The 15,761-nt window shown below is 44.0% G+C and overlaps 1 protein-coding gene and 1 non-coding gene across 2 annotated transcripts in view; one reads left to right on the top strand and one right to left on the bottom strand.

The window, feature by feature from the left end:
• Gnf1 (germ line transcription factor 1) overlaps positions 1-15,761 on the bottom strand; it is a 63,528-nt gene that overhangs the window by 27,976 nt on the left and 19,791 nt on the right. The window contains exons 12-15 of the mRNA XM_070534030.1: positions 11,062-11,361; positions 9,271-9,409; positions 8,269-8,372; positions 6,911-7,013 (exon numbers count right to left, since the gene is read on the bottom strand). Coding sequence (XP_070390131.1) covers positions 6,911-7,013; positions 8,269-8,372; positions 9,271-9,409; positions 11,062-11,361 — 646 coding nt within the window. The remainder of the gene's footprint in view (positions 1-6,910; positions 7,014-8,268; positions 8,373-9,270; positions 9,410-11,061; positions 11,362-15,761) is intronic.
• Positions 3,486-3,560, top strand: TRNAS-GGA (transfer RNA serine (anticodon GGA)). The gene has a single exon. It is a non-coding gene; the product is annotated as a tRNA-Ser (tRNA).

The raw sequence follows: 15,761 nt of genomic DNA on the forward strand, positions 1-15,761 counted from the left end.
ATGGTATGTGCTACAGCACTGACTATTAATAGAGTTCTAGAATAGGGGCCCCAATAGTTTAAGGCCCCAAAGAGTTTTTCAGGTGTTAGCAGTGGGGCACGCAGGAGTGAAGAGTTATAGAATAGGGCTTTGTGTTTGCGCATAGCGTCTTGCACTTGCAGTGCCACTACGGCATCAAAGAAAAGCTAGCGTAAATTTTAAAATAAAATATGCAATTTTCTGATAAGAAGAGTAATTTTGATTCCGTGTTTTTGGATTTAGTAATTACAATTTTGATGTTATTCTATCAGCAGCAAGCAATTTGTTGTGCTTCATTAAGCCGTGTTAGTCCTATGAGCCATGAAATTGACAATTGAATTTCGAATCAGCAGCATCTAATGGATCAATCTTCATTACACACGTTAGTTGAGAGAAAGCGATAACTGCAGGCTCTTGACCTAGCTTACGAACTTCAGGTGTTACCACAAATCAAGGCCAGTTTGGAGCTAGGTTAGAGCCGTTGCTTCAGTGGGTGCCGCCATGTTTGTTGACGCAAAGCTTTGAGGGCAGCTTTTGGGGCTCCCACTAAATCATAGAGTGCCAGATGCAAAATGCACTAAATAGGATGCCCGATGCAAAACCCAAATGATGTTTGCGTCTTGCCCATGCGCAGTGGTTTCGACGCTATTTCTTTGGGGCCCCAAAACATGGGGTCCCTATTCTAAAACTCTCTAATGTTTCAGAATGCAAGGCTTCAAGTACCTAAATTTGATCACTCTGTCAACGAAAAGCTGCAAAAAATCTAATTAGAAGCTCCCAATACCTAAAAAAAAGTGATTAAAGGCCATATTTTGTGCCTGCTGCTTAAAGCACTCATAAGTAGCGTTGAAGTAGCTTTGAAGGAACTGTCAAAACTGATCAACAAGGCAAAGGTAAGAGATATTCGAAATTATAACGTCAGAAAGGCTGAAGAAGCCATAAAAAATAGACGCAGCCTGAAATCGGTCAGAAGGAAACTTGGCATAGGACAAACCAAGATGTATGCACTGAAAGATAAGCAGGGTAATACCATCAGCAATCTCGAAGATATAGTAAAATCAGCGCAAGAACTCTATACTGAACTGTGCAGTACCCAGAGGAGACAGAATGCCTACATTCGGAGCAGTAATTAACAGGATACAGACACTCCTCCCATAAAACTAGCGACGAGGTCAGAAGGTCCTTGCAAAACAAGAAATGGGGAAGAGCGGCTGGAGAAGATGGAATAACAGTTGATTTAATCAAACATGGAGGAGACATAATGCCTGGAAATGAAGTGTTTACCGACTGCAAGGGTCCCAGAAAACTGGAAGAATGCAAACATTATACTAATCCACAAAAAGAGAGACAAAGAATAAAAAAATTATGGGCCCATTAGCCTACTCCCATCCCAGTGTTATATGAAATATTCACCGAGATAATTTTCTATTGAATAAGGGCAACATTGGACTTTAGGAAACCAAGGGAATAGGCTGGCTTCAGGAAGGGATACCCTACAATGGATCACTTCCATGTCATTAATCAGGTAATCGATGAATCTGCAGAGCAAAATCAGCCTATCTATATGGCTTTCATAGATTATGAAAAGGCATTTGATTCGGTAGAGATACCAGCAGTCATAGAGGCATTACGCAATCAAGGAGTACAGACCGCCTACGTAAATATCTAGGAAAGTATCCAGAGATTCCACAGCTACCTTAATTCTGCACAAGAAGAATAGGAAGATACCTATAAAGAAAGGGGTCAGACAAGGAGACACAATCTCTCCAATGCTATTCACTGCGTGCTTGGAAGAAGTATAATATTCAAGTTATTCAACTGGGAAGGCTTAGGAGTAAGGATCCACGGCAAATATCTCAGCAAGCTTCGGTTTGCCGATGACATTGTTCTATTGAGCAATACTGCAGACGAGTTACAACAAATGATTTAGGGCCTTAACAGAGAGAGTGTAAGAGTAGGGTTGAAGATTAATATGCACAACACCAAGATGATGATGAATAGCCGGGCAAGGGAACAAGAGTTCAGGATCGCCAGTCTGCCTCTAGAGTCTGTGAAGGAGTACGTGTACCTAGGTCAATTAATCACAGAGAACCCTGATCATGAGAAGGAAATTCATAGAAGAATAAAAATGGGTTGGGCTGCACACAGCAGACATTGTCAGCTCGTGACTGGAAGCTTAAAAATTATCATTGAAAAGGAAGGTGTACAATCAGTGCATTTTACCGGTGCTGACATATGGGGCAGAGACTTGGAGACTGACAAAGAAACTTGAGAACAAGTTAAGGACTGCGCAAAGAGCGATGGAACAAAGAATGCTAGGCATAACATTAAGAGACAGAAAGGAAGCAGTTTGGATCAGAGAGCAAACGGGCATAGACGATATTTTAATAGACATTAAGAGAAAAAAATGGCACTGGGCAGGTCATGTAATGCGCAGACTAGATAACCATTGGACCATTAGGGTAACAAAATGGGTGCCAAGAGAAGGGAAGTGCAGTCAAGGATGGCAGAAGGCTAGGTGGGACGATGAAATTAGGAAATTTGTGGGCACTAGTTGGAATCATTTGGCACAGCACAGGGGTAGTAGATCACAGGGAGAGGCCCTCGTCCGGCAGTGGACCAAAAAAAAAAGAGAGAGAGAGAGAGAGAAAGGCTGATGATGATAATTAAAATATCGGCTCCAATATGTGTTCTGAGAGAGTATAACGGCATCAGAAGTCTTCTACAAAGAGGCGATTGATAAACTGATCGATTGCTTGATTTACATTTGACATCCCAAAGCTGCACAGTGGTCATGACGGATGCTGTAGTGAAGGGCTCCAGATTAAATTTTGAACATTTGGGGCTAAGTACTTAAACATAAAAAGACAAACGTTTTTGCGTTCTGCTTGCATTGGAGTGCTCCTGCTGCAGCTGGGAATTTAACCAGCAACTTTGCGCTAAGCAAGCAGAAAAGTGGCCATAAGCATGGAGATTGATGAATAAAGGAAAAATCAGACATCCACCCGTTTGTAGCAATTGCTACAAAGGAAACCCATACGGGTTCCTCGAAAGAAAAGCCTCATAGTTGAAGAAAAATTCGTCCTGGTCCGGGACTCGAACCCAGGACCACCACCTTTCCGGGGCAGCCGCTCTACCATCTGAGCTAACCAGGCGGCTAGCAGATGGCAGGGCGAAGTCGAATTTGTCAACAACACGAAGCAATGGCAAGGTTTGACGTAGTAGTTCTGCAGAAACCCGCAAGGTGGAGAGAAGTAATGAATAAAGGGAAAATCAGACATCCGCCCGTTTGTAGCAATTGCTACAAAGGAAACCCACACGGGTTCCTCGAAAGAAAAGCCTCATAGTTGAAGAAAAATTCGTGTTACTTCTCTCCACCTTGCGGCTTTCCGCAGAACTACTACGTCAAACCTTGCCGTTGCTTCGTGTTGTCGACAAATTCGACTTCGCCCAGCCATCTGCTAGCCGCCTGGTTAGCTCAGATGGTAGAGCGGCTGCCCCGGAAAGGCGGTGGTCCCGGGTTCGAGTCCCGGACCAGGACGAATTTTTTTTCAACTATGAGGCTTTTCTTTCGAGGAACCCGTATGGGTTTCCTTTGTAGCAATTGCTACAAACGGGTGGATGTCTGATTTTCCCTTTATTCATTACTTCTCTCCACCTTGCGGGTTTCCGCAGAACTACTACGTCAAGCATGGAAATTATTAGCTGTTCTGCCACTACTTCAAGAAGTGTCTCCTCATTGGATTGCTGACCAACAATGTTTACTGTTTACCCCGGATGGAACTTCATTTCGAGCCAAGCTCTAACAGCAACTGTTTTAAGCCTCTGAGGCCAATTTTTTTTCGCCAAATGTGACCTCCAGGGTCTCATTTTTTATTGCAGATTTAAGATCTTCAGACTGACTCATTTCGAAAAAGTATACAGCAATCTTCTTTATTAGACCATAAAGTGAAAAAAAAATATTTTCCGTAGGTAGATATGCATTGCTTATTCATGAATACAGATGGGCTTCCATAAATACTTACTATAAGACTAAAAAAGTAGATACACTGAAATACTGTGGTATAAACTTTTTTAAAACAGGGTTGAAGTGCCTCAGACAGGCTGGCCAACGTTTCGATAGGTGGACCTATCTTCGTTGATATCTTCTTTGACGAAGATAGGTCCACCTATCGAAACGTTGGCCAGCCTGTCTGAGGCACTTCAACCCTGTTTTAAAAAAGTTTATACCACAGTGTGCCATTCCATCTGCCAGCCCCTTTCTTGTTTTTGGACAATACACTGAAATAGACAGAGTAAAACTTCGTTAATTCAGATTTCACGGGACTGAAAAGATTTCTGAATTAACCGAACATTGAATTATCGAGGGTATCCATAAAACAGTTAGCAAATGCTTACTACGTCAACATTTTATTTGGTGATGATTGAGCAAATGATGTTTCTATTTCACACAAAAGCAGTGCGGAAGCTGCAATTCTCATCATATTGTGACTCATTGAGTGACACATCAGCGATTGAGGCCTTGCGAATTCCTCTGCAGCACGGCCGCTGTGCGCACCTTCATTTGTGACACGCTTTGCACTACCGTGAGCACATCCTGACTTTTTCTTTCTTTGCTAGTGAGCTGATTGCTACAGATCGTCTGTAAATCGCGATGTAGCCAGTGCTCTTCATCCTCGACAGCTTTTCACCAAGTGAAAGCGAAACAACTGTTCACCGCAACCACTGCAGAGGAAACGGCGGCCACTGTTGACGCCATTATGAAGGGCAAGTTTGCAGTGCTGAAGGCATGCGGCCGACGCGCACACAGAGCACAGACAGAGCGAAACCTCTATTCATTGCAACAACGGTGCACAAAGCTGCAGTCACTATCGACACGTTCATGGATGGTGACTGCACAGTTCTTTAGGTACACAGCCGACGCGCGTTCCGAGTGAAAACAAAACTACTGCTTTCCACAACCACTGCAGAGAAAACCACAGCTGCTATCGACGCAATCATGGATGGAGACTATGCAATTACGGAAGCATGCGGTGCGGTGGTTATGCGCGGTGCTTAACGCAAGAATAAAGGCTTTAAAGGCACAAATAGGCAAGAAGTGTTCCGGCGTTGCTGTTATCCACATACGATTACCGCTGATGACTATGGCAATGCAGCTTCTACACCGCGGTGCCATATATTTATGCCATTGACCCTCAAAGGGATAAGGGCAGGCAGCCCTCTGAACACACACATGTTGACCTGAATTATCACTCGCGAAAGTGTATTGCACTTTACATAACCATAGTTTCTTGTACATCTTCAGTAACACATAGTCATTCAACTGATCAGCATTGCCTTGTGCCATAAAAATCTGAAACAGTCTTCCTGACAACAGTGCCTCTTTACCCAATCATGATGCTTTTCATGAAGAACTGCAAAACTTTTTCATTAATCTTTATGTATAACAATGCTTGTGAGTTGCTTTCTATGTTCATCTGTTCTGCTGACTTGCTTTAATATTTTCAAATATAAGCACATGAATAGTTCCTTTTCTAAATACAGTGGAACCCTGGTTATCTGTCCGCCAATTCTGCAATGTCCCCGATTTTACGTCGGATGAGTGCAGTCCCAGCAAACTAACCATAGAAACACTGTATCAAAAACCTCAATTTAATGACGGCGAGATTACGCACACCCCATTTCATACAACAGCCCACATAAAACTGCGAACCCAATGGCGATGCAGGAGAAGTGCCGCCGGCTTCTGGCAGCTCCCTACCAGAGTCGGAAGGGGAGCGCACTCCTTTACATGCGGACAGCTCCGACTAGTTTCTCGGTTCCCTCCTAACCTCTTCTTTTCTTCCCTAGCGTTGTTTGCTGCCCTCTCATCATTCTACTTCTCTTCCCCTCTTCGTGTCACTCAACCACTGCCCATATTCGTCCCTTTATTGTTGTCTCACTGTGCTTTCTTTATCTTGCTGTTTTCTCTCAGCAGCGACTGCTACTGCCATCAGACACATTAACGTAAGCAGCCGTTTCCGTTTTTGGTGCCAAGTCTCCCAAAAGTGAAATAACCTCTGAAAATGATCACCTGAGAACACTGCCCTGGCGCATATAGAAAATGCCAAGGCACGTGCGAAGATCGGATTGATTAGTCACTGAAAAGCAGACAGACTGTGTCCGATACGTGTCTATGCATGCAGTTGGGAGCTTTGTTAACGTGTCAGCACAGAAGCCTTCTCGCGTGTCTGTCCCGGAGTTTCTGGTTTCGCACAGTTTGCCATATTATGCCAACACTGCTGGCTGCCACCTTGGACAAGGACGACACCACAGATGCTCCCATGTTTGTGCCTACGTTAGCACATGTGCTACGCGGCAGCAACAGCATTTAGAGATTCGTCTGTGCAGGCAATGACGTCGTAGGTGACCTTCTTGCTGAGTGGCTCAAAGAAAGACTGTAAGAAATTGACCAATTTTGTTAAAGTCTGTAAATGAGAAAATAATGCTTTAACATCCTGGTGGGCGCATATCGAAATACACAGTACGCTTAATAAGCTGTTTTGGTTTCAGAGCCTTGCAGGTTATTAGCCCATAGCTTAAATTGAAGCTCCTCGCAACTGTTTGGCGTAAGACTGTATTATAGACATCATTTTTGTTGGTAAGATTATACAATGCCTGAATTATATACCGTTTTCACGTGGTCCCGAGAAAGTTGTATAATTGGGGATCTACTGTATATGTCTGCTTTGTCTGATAATGTAATACTCTTCATTATTTGCTCTATTTGTAACCTTTTGCATCGTACGTCCCTTACTCATTTTACCCTTTAATGAACCTGTAATGTGAATAAACAAACCCATGCAGCAACATTCCTGCCAAATGAAGACCACGTAGCAGTTTTAAAACACACCTGTAAGTGTGAGGTTGCCCAGGGTCTCAGCCACGTGTTCAACAAGGCTCTTCTTGGAACGAGTGTCTGAAGCATTCATCTCCAAAATGCTGTAGCCAGCTTCCTGTAATTCAAGACAGGCCAATTTCCATTTAAGGTTACATACAAGTCTCAACCAGCAGGGCAGAATGGGCATTGGACAAGGCAACTGCACGGTGCATCTGTCCTATTTTGATATTACAGTCAACTCTCATTGCAACGAACCCTGATAACCTGATAAAAAACATCCATTGTATCCGAAGTCCCTAATATCTGAAATGCCTCACTTCCGAAACTTTCATCGCAATGTCTAATAACTTTATTGCGAACAGCGAGTGACGAACTTCTAATGTAAAAACAAACAAAAGGTGTCGCAGTTTCATGTGAAACGCGAAGCATCGATTGCGATAGCAAACTAAGCAAGATAAGTGCAGCAGCAGCAGCGAGCGAATGGACCTTCGTACTGTGTCTGGCTTCAACGCGAACTAAACGTCGAAAGCATGGCGCATACGAAGCTACTGGCACTGGGTGTACTTTTTAACATCACAGATCGCTTTCAAGATAAGGAGCTCGTGCGGGCGAGCACTTTGTCATTGCAGATCGCTTTCAAGATACGGTGGCCACGCCGTAAGCAGCCGCCATCAGAGTAGACCCCCCTCCCCGCCGCACCTAGCGCATGAAAGAAGACAGCGCGTTTCCGCACCACGTTCCTCCCTCACGCATGCAATATTGAGCCGTGATCATCGGCTCACTCTCACAGGTCAGTTTTCAGCCCGTGCCGACATGGCAAAAGTCTGTTTTATACGGCCGATATTGAAAAAAATTACCACTACTTTCATCCACTGTAGCCAATAGTCCGTTGTAGCGCGGTCCGTTAAAAGCGAACTTCGTTGCATTAACAAAATAGGTAGAACAGACTAAGGCTGAAATATGGCTCGTTATATCCGAAAGTATGTTGTACGGGGGTCCATTGTAATGAGCGTAGACTGTATAAGGAAAGCTAGGAGACCAGTCAAACAATCTTAGTACCTGAAGTTTAGTAAGGTAATGGCATACCTTGAACAATGGATGCAGTTCATTTACCAATCAACCTGCGTGTTGACAGACTCTCATGAAGCTGAGGACCACAAAAGATGATGTGCAGTATGAGCAGCATGTAAAGTTGTGCACATAAAACTGCCAATGCCTGGACATGCAGAAACTTGTAAATTTATAGGGTTTACTCAAATACTATGCTGAATAAAGGGTGCCTTACTGGCTACGAGTGACATAATAATGCATGTGACAGAGGCATACTAAAAAACCAGTCAGCAGCCTGCTTTACCCTAAAGTTGCCTCACCCGTGCTGCAAGTGTAGCAGTGGTAGTCTTGCCGATGCCAGGGGATCCAGACAGGAGTGCTGCCTTGAAGGCGGAACCATCGCCTCCACCTCCTCCCCATTTAGCTGCGTTATACAAAAGGTGCCATTTTTTTTAAGAGCACAGGCAAGGACAATGCCCTGGTTTGACCGCTTGCAGACAAAAAGCTACGTAGTAGTATTTGTAAGAGACAGCCAAGCTCCTGCGACTAAAAGGACTACGTTCTTGACAGGGGAGAATCACTTTCTCTGGCTTTCAACCGGCGTGTATGTCCATCCGAGCTTTGGCCCAGTAGAAGGTACCTTACGCCCCATAGTTGCTTCGGGTACCCATGTGGAGGTTGCCATAACCTTTCTTCTAACACTCATTACAGTAATAAAACACTAAGCATAGTAATAGGCAATTCTAGTAAATTCTTAAACTAATATCGCCACTACTGAAAAAGTGGGTCTATGTTCAATATTACAAGCTCGAATGTTGCAGTAAACATGATCCCAAGCGGGCACCAATCGATAACCCAAGTGCTTTTACCAGATGCATATAAAAGTGCCCATCCTGTAAACAATGTAACTGATCAGAATGAACTAGAATGGCCTGCTACAATACTGCATACAAGTATTGTTTACATTCAATCTGCAAATATATATATATATATATATATATATATATACATTTTTAATAGCCACTTAAGCAGAATCTTGGTGCCACGTTGAAAGCAAATCCTACTTCCCAGTCTCACTTTGAACTACACAAAGTAACGCATCATAGAAAGGAGCCACAAAAACAAGTTTTTGGAAAGCCAAATGGGGGAACAGCTACCAACAATAACCCTGGCACTAAGGCTTCATTTCAATGGCCCTTTTATTTATATATATATATATGTATATATATTTTACTATGCAGGCAAGTACTAGACACTTCACATTGAGGGCCACATACAGTGAACATAACGGGGCAGTAGAAGCCCAGCAAGGAAACACTCACGAATTGGTTTCTTGGGTCCGGCACGGCTCTTGTGCCAGTTGCGCAACCACAGGAGCAACTTGCCGCAGTTGCTCTTGTCTCCCTGCTGGCCGATGATCTGCTTGGTCGTCTGTGGCTTGTACTTGTCCACCCACATCTCCTGCAGGAGGGACAGGTATCGGTGAGAGAAAGCAAGAAATCGGCAGCACACTTCAGCGATACCTCTGAACTCAGTTACTATGGCAGCAGCAGGCTCTCGTCGTGATACCGCCATCTCTTCAAGAACAATATTCTCGAGATGCACCATCGACCTTGTCTGCTACAGTATTGCCTGTTGTAGCTTCCAAACAGGGTTGCTAACCATCCCGAATTTAACAAGACAGTTCCAATTTTGAGTAAAACCCTCGAGCCCCAACTTGACCCAGTCAGGACGGCCAAATGTCCTGAATTTTGAATTGCTTATTCTGTACAACAATCAATAATAAACCACATTCCCTTCTTATAACATGCATGACAGCAGGGCTGCACATACTTATTTGTGTTCTGCTGGATTCTCATAAACATAAAAGCAGTTTCGTTTTTGTCATGCTTCTAGCGCTGTTGTGGGCCCTAACCATTTTATTTACAGTATACCTTTATTTGTATTGGTAACCGTGTGGCCAGTTAGTTACTGCACTTTTCTTGTTGTAAATCATGACTTGGTAGGACTAAAAACAATTGTGCAACTTTGTTGCAGGTACGGACTGGTGCCAATGCTCTCCTGTCTCCCTTTCATCTCTCCGATACAATAGCTGAGTGCGCTGACATTAAGTGGGGTGGAAACAAGATGAGAGCGGTGCACGAGGCCGGCAATGCATAGGGCAATGTGAACAAAGCATGCCGTGCGAGGTGTGCGGCACAAAGGCGGGTGTAAAGGCGTAGGGTACAGAGGCGAATGCGGCGGCTCGTGTTCTTTTTTCCCCATTTCTTCTTTCTTTAAAGAAATTTGCCTTTTTTTTTACTTTTGGCGTACCCAGTAGACAGATTTATTTGTCATAACCAATAATGCAGCATGGGAGTACTGTAGTAAGCGGTTTATTGCACCACAGAACACACACAAAAGTTGACGGTGCAATGGCTGTTCATCGTTATAGCTGATGTATTGTTAAAGCTGGTGTTATTACAAGTCGGTCAAATTATATCGTGATACAGTATTTTCATAGAATCCCTGTTGGATGGCATCAGCACTTTTTAGTAGCACAAAGAAACAGCCTGTGAGAATGCTCTATTCTCTCGCAACGCCTGGGATCTGGCTCCCTTGCATAAAAGGTGCTGTGGCAAAAGTCTTCCTGTTTGTGAGACGTCACCTGCAAACCACTTAAGTTTATTTTTCTGCTACCTCTCAGCTCACAGATTACCATGCTCTACACCTTGCCGTAAACATTCGCAAAATGATTTAAATGCAGTCTGCAATACGAATTACCGAAAGCACAATGTCAGACAACTAAAAATATTTATTTAACAGTGAGAAGCGGGCTAGTTGGTGGTCGATATTGGAATGCATTATGAAACCGCGCAAACTACAACGGACGAAGAAGGAAACACACGGGACAAGCAGGACATACAGGACTTTCAGCGCCCTATTCTCTGCGCTTGTCCTGTATGTTTCCTTCTTCGTCCGCTGTCATTTGTGTGGTTACATAATGCATTCCCAAAAATATCTAGCCCATCTTTTTTTTTTCTTTTTATTTAATAAGTGTATTTCTCTGGAAACTTTTGCAGCTAAAGATTTGCAAGGGGAGATTTGCAAGGGGAGGCTAAGGAGTAGCTTACAGCAGATGTCCATGTCTTCTGGCTGCTGGATGCCGACGGTGCGTCCTCGGCAGCAGTGTCTCCTGACTTCTTGTTTGAGGAAATGACACGCTCACTGACTTTTCGTGCCCTCTTTTCCTGATGGTCTTCCGAACTGTCTTCAGGCTCCACTTTTCGTTTCTTCTTTGGGGTATCTTCCTCTTCTGGCTCTTCCTTAGCTTCTGCTTTTTCAGCCTTCCGCTTGCCATCACCACTTGAACGACTTTCAATCAGCTCGTACAGAGCATTTTCATCTATTATTTCCACCTTACATTCTTCGGCCTGAAATGAGATGACGAATGAATAGAAGGTTCTTACATTTGCATGAGAGGCAATGAGTGCATGAACAATGCAAGCACGAACTTCCAATATAAGAGCTACATAAAAAAAAACATAAAAACCTCTTGCATACTGTACTGAAATTTTGATAATATACCACATTCACTCATGTAAGGCTGCAAGGGCTACACACCAGTTTGGAGAGAGAACATTTTGGGGAAAAATAATTCACTAAGTATCACGCACACATGCTGGTTAATCCTTGCGAGCCACTGCTAGATGACATCATAACCCACTTCATAGATAGTGAACTACAGTACGAAGGCTAGAGTAGAGAGACTTCTCTCACTGCGCGTATTCACAATGAAAATATGCAATCATGCATATTTATTACATGAAAGGCATCTGAAATCTGAATCCATTTAGCCAACAAACAAAGGGAGTGGTTTCTGCAATTAACCACCAAAATGCATCCCTTGCTCTCGTGACCGAAACTTAGTATACCACATGCTGGAAGGACAAAGTTAGACAAATAATATATCATTTGACATTCTCGACATAAAGGTGTCTAACATTTTTATAATTTCTTGTCCATAGAAAACCATGCATTTCAAACCTTAACATAACAAAGTGTGTTTATGCACGATTTCAATATAACGAAATTTCACTGCCACCGTAATGGAATACCTAGACAATAAACGGAAACTTCTGCGAATGTGGATGATCAAATGGTTATGTTACATCGATTGCTTGCAAATGCACTGCTCAAATCACGCACTGCACACGCGACCGAGAGTAACAACCGAAGTGGAGCAGTGTCATGTTCCTCCGTATAAAGTCCAACTGCGACAAGATCCTATTGCACCCTGCGAGCTGCATGCTTTAGGGTGAGTGAAAGCATGCAAGGGTTAGCCGAGAAAGACGGTATTTTGATAAGTGTTGTCTTCCCAAGCGAGCAAGGGGAAAGGAGGGAGCTTGCTCACAATAACGTGATCAAGTGTGCACTAAAGCAGGGGGATAGCTGGCACACATCTTTTGTTCTAGCGTGGCTGTGGCTGCGTATGGCTGAGCGCATTAGCAGCCTGCAGGCCATTGTAGAGGTAATCTGCTGTGTATGCAAAGACCGGGCAAGGGGAGATGGTGTGGCATTATGCGCTGCCGTCTTGTGGACGTTGCGGAGTGCTGGAGATTGCATCATCCCAAGTTTCAGAGATGCGTTGAAGTGAGAGGCAGACAAAGCATTCCCCCCTTGCACTCCCGGTGCTTCTCATGATAGCACCTTCCCTGCTAGCACCTTCCCTGATAGCACCTTCCACTGCAGGCAACACTATCAGCTGCGGGGGCGGAATGGATGAGAAAGCATGGCTGTCTTCACTTAATTCGTACTGCTGATGTGAGGATATTGTCAACAAGCATGAAACCACATCTTTCATCGCTGACTCTCTAATTCAACAAAACAAAAAAAAATTTTGTTTTCTTATTCAAACTTGCTTTTTCTGACTGCCCTATATTTCGGAAACTACTGTAGCCTTTATCGTGCAAGAAAAATTAATTGGTGGCTGAACTTATTTGCATAAAAGATTGAATTGCAATACAATGAAACTTATATATAACTCAGCAAATTGCCAATTTTATGGACTTCGTTAACGAGGTTTAACTGTGCTACAGTTACTGTTGTGCCAACGATGGGATACGCATTCGATCACAGTCAAGCAAAATAAATCCAGCATGCTTTAACGGTAAAAGCTGTGCTTAGCTGCATTGCTTAGAAAGTTTAGCCACACAGTGCTTTCGGGCACATTAAGAGGGCATCGCTGCAAGAAGTGGGTGTGAGGATTTCAAATGCGTTGCATGCAGTTCTGTTCCAAGACTGTTGTCAAGAGCTTCAAGGTGACATGACAATCAGCTTGGGAAAGTGTAAATGAGGTGAACTCGTTGAATGAGAGAGAGAGAGAGAGAGAAGGAAATTCTGGGAGGTTAACTAAGGTCACGCCAAGTTGGCTGCTGTAAATGTGGGGAAAGGTAAAGAAAGAACAAGAAAAGATAGAGAGAAGTAGAGTCATTGTGTGCGCCCTTGCAGATTAATATTCACTCACGATGTTCATCAAGTCTGGTTGTCTTTAAAAAGTGCATTAGCGCTTTCGCAAATAATGAGAGCAGCCAAGACAACAAGTAAAACTGAATAAAAGCGCTCGTAGTTGGCCATTAGCAGTTGCATTATTTTACACAGCAGTCTGAGCACAGTTTGAGGCTTCAGTGAGTGGCCATAAGCATGCCTTGTTTCAGGCCTGCGCCCTGTAATTAGCGCTTTCGCAAATAATGAGAGCAGCCAAGACAACAAGTAAAACTGAATAAAAGCGCTCGTAGTTGGCCATTAGCAGTTGCATTATTTTACACAGCAGTCTGAGCACAGTTTGAGGCTTCAGTGAGTGGCCATAAGCATGCCTTGTTTCAGGCCTGCGCCCTGTAATTAGCGCTTTCGCAAATAATGAGAGCAGCCAAGACAACATGTAAAACTGAATAAAAGCGCTCGTAGTTGGCCATTAGCAGTTGCATTATTTTACACAGCAGTCTGAGCACAGTTTGAGGCTTCAGTGAGTGGCCATAAGCATGCCTTGTTTCAGTCCTGCGCCCTGTAAGGAATTTGGGAAAAGATATCAGTGGCAATTTAGCTGTAAATACGAGAGAAATGTGTTAGCATTGCATCACACTACACTGAGGTCCCAGATTCATTTTTTAAACAGTGTGTGAAAAATTCTGCGGCCCCTCTCCGTAAAAAAAAAAAATCAATTGGCAACTAAGTTCACCTATGGTTTCCATCACCTGCACAGACGAATCTCTGAATCTTGTCGATGCTATGCAGCACATATCCGCAAACGCGGGCACAAGCACCGCAGCATCTGTGGTATAGTCCTCCTCCGAGGTGTCAGCCAGCAGTGTCGGCATGATACAACAAGCCGAATGAAACCAGAAACCCCACGACAGATGCATGAGAGGTCTTGTGTGCTCGCACACATACAAAGCTCTGAATTGCGTGTGTGAACACGCAACATGCGTACCTGATATGATGTGTGCCTTTTGGTGGATAAGTTCTCACATGCATTCGTACTTTACATATGTGCCGGGAAAGTATTCTTACGTGATCACTTTTAAAGATAGTTTCCCTTTCGCGAGACTTGGCAATAAACATGTTGAATATGTGGCTGACAGCACTCTTGGCACTTTACAAAGATAGCAAGCTTGGCACAATGCTAAAAACGTTGTCGAATGCATGTGCGAACATGTCCAGTGATGGGAGCAGGTGCTGCAGAGAGACAACTTTGAGAGAGGGAAAGCGCTATGAGACGGTAACAAAGGGACAAAGGCATGCAGTGGCTGAGTGAAGTGAATAGGGAGAAGGGAAATGAATGTGAGGGAAGGAAGGAGGAGGCTAGGAGGAAGCCTGGAAACTAGTCAGAGCTTTCTGCAAGCAAAAGGGCGCTCTCCCCTCACACAAAGCCAAAGCAAGGTCACACAAAGCTAACACTGGGCCTCTTCAATTTTTGGAGTTTGGGCAACCCGCTGGCAGCCAGACGGCAGCCATCTAGTTTCTGTCCTAATAAGAAGTCACGTGGGCTGGGATCCCAAGACAAACTGAATCTGCCCAAAGCTTTCAAAATTGAACACCGGGACAGCTGGCCTGTGAACATGCGATCAGGATGGCAGCGGCTGACAAGGCCAGCTGCGCTCAGTGTTGTCTGTTCATTTATACGTTGCCAGCTTGAAAATATACAGTTGCATTCAGGGATACTATCATTTTTGCGAGATTTCACGCAACTCAGCACAGGACGTGCACTGGGCACCTCACTTTGCACAGCACAACAAATGGCCTCCAACGTGTCTGATGCCAAGATGCAACAGCGCGCGTAAGTGATCATGCCCCAAAAACGATCACTCGAGGGTGTCTGCTTGCAGTGATCACGTCACCCACCGGTGACACTGATGTGTTGGTATTTTGTCATCATTTGACAAGACACAAAAAAGCAGGATATCAGACGTGTCTTATACACATAAAATTCTATGCCAAGCTGCTTGGGCTTCGATTTCAGAAAGTTTGTTTCAGCTGATAGTGCTTCTCTTGTGCCCCTGCACTCAAGGAGCTGGGGCTGTGGCTGGTGCATGAAAATGCATGCCGCATGTGACCAGTGAAAAGTTTCCCACAAGAAACAGTACAGTAGAACTTCGTTCATATGTTCCCGTTACGTACGTTTTCCCGGCACCCAAGTTCACTATCGAGAACACAGAAAAGGACCCAATAGAGTTACAATAATTTTTTACCGGTTCATACGTCACCAGAAAGAATCATTTTTCGGCACCAATGTCACCTAATTGCGATCACATGATAAGTTTTCCGGCCGCTAGAT

Source organism: Dermacentor albipictus, chromosome 2 (assembly GCF_038994185.2).
Source record: "Dermacentor albipictus isolate Rhodes 1998 colony chromosome 2, USDA_Dalb.pri_finalv2, whole genome shotgun sequence".
Taxonomy (NCBI): domain Eukaryota; kingdom Metazoa; phylum Arthropoda; class Arachnida; order Ixodida; family Ixodidae; genus Dermacentor; species Dermacentor albipictus.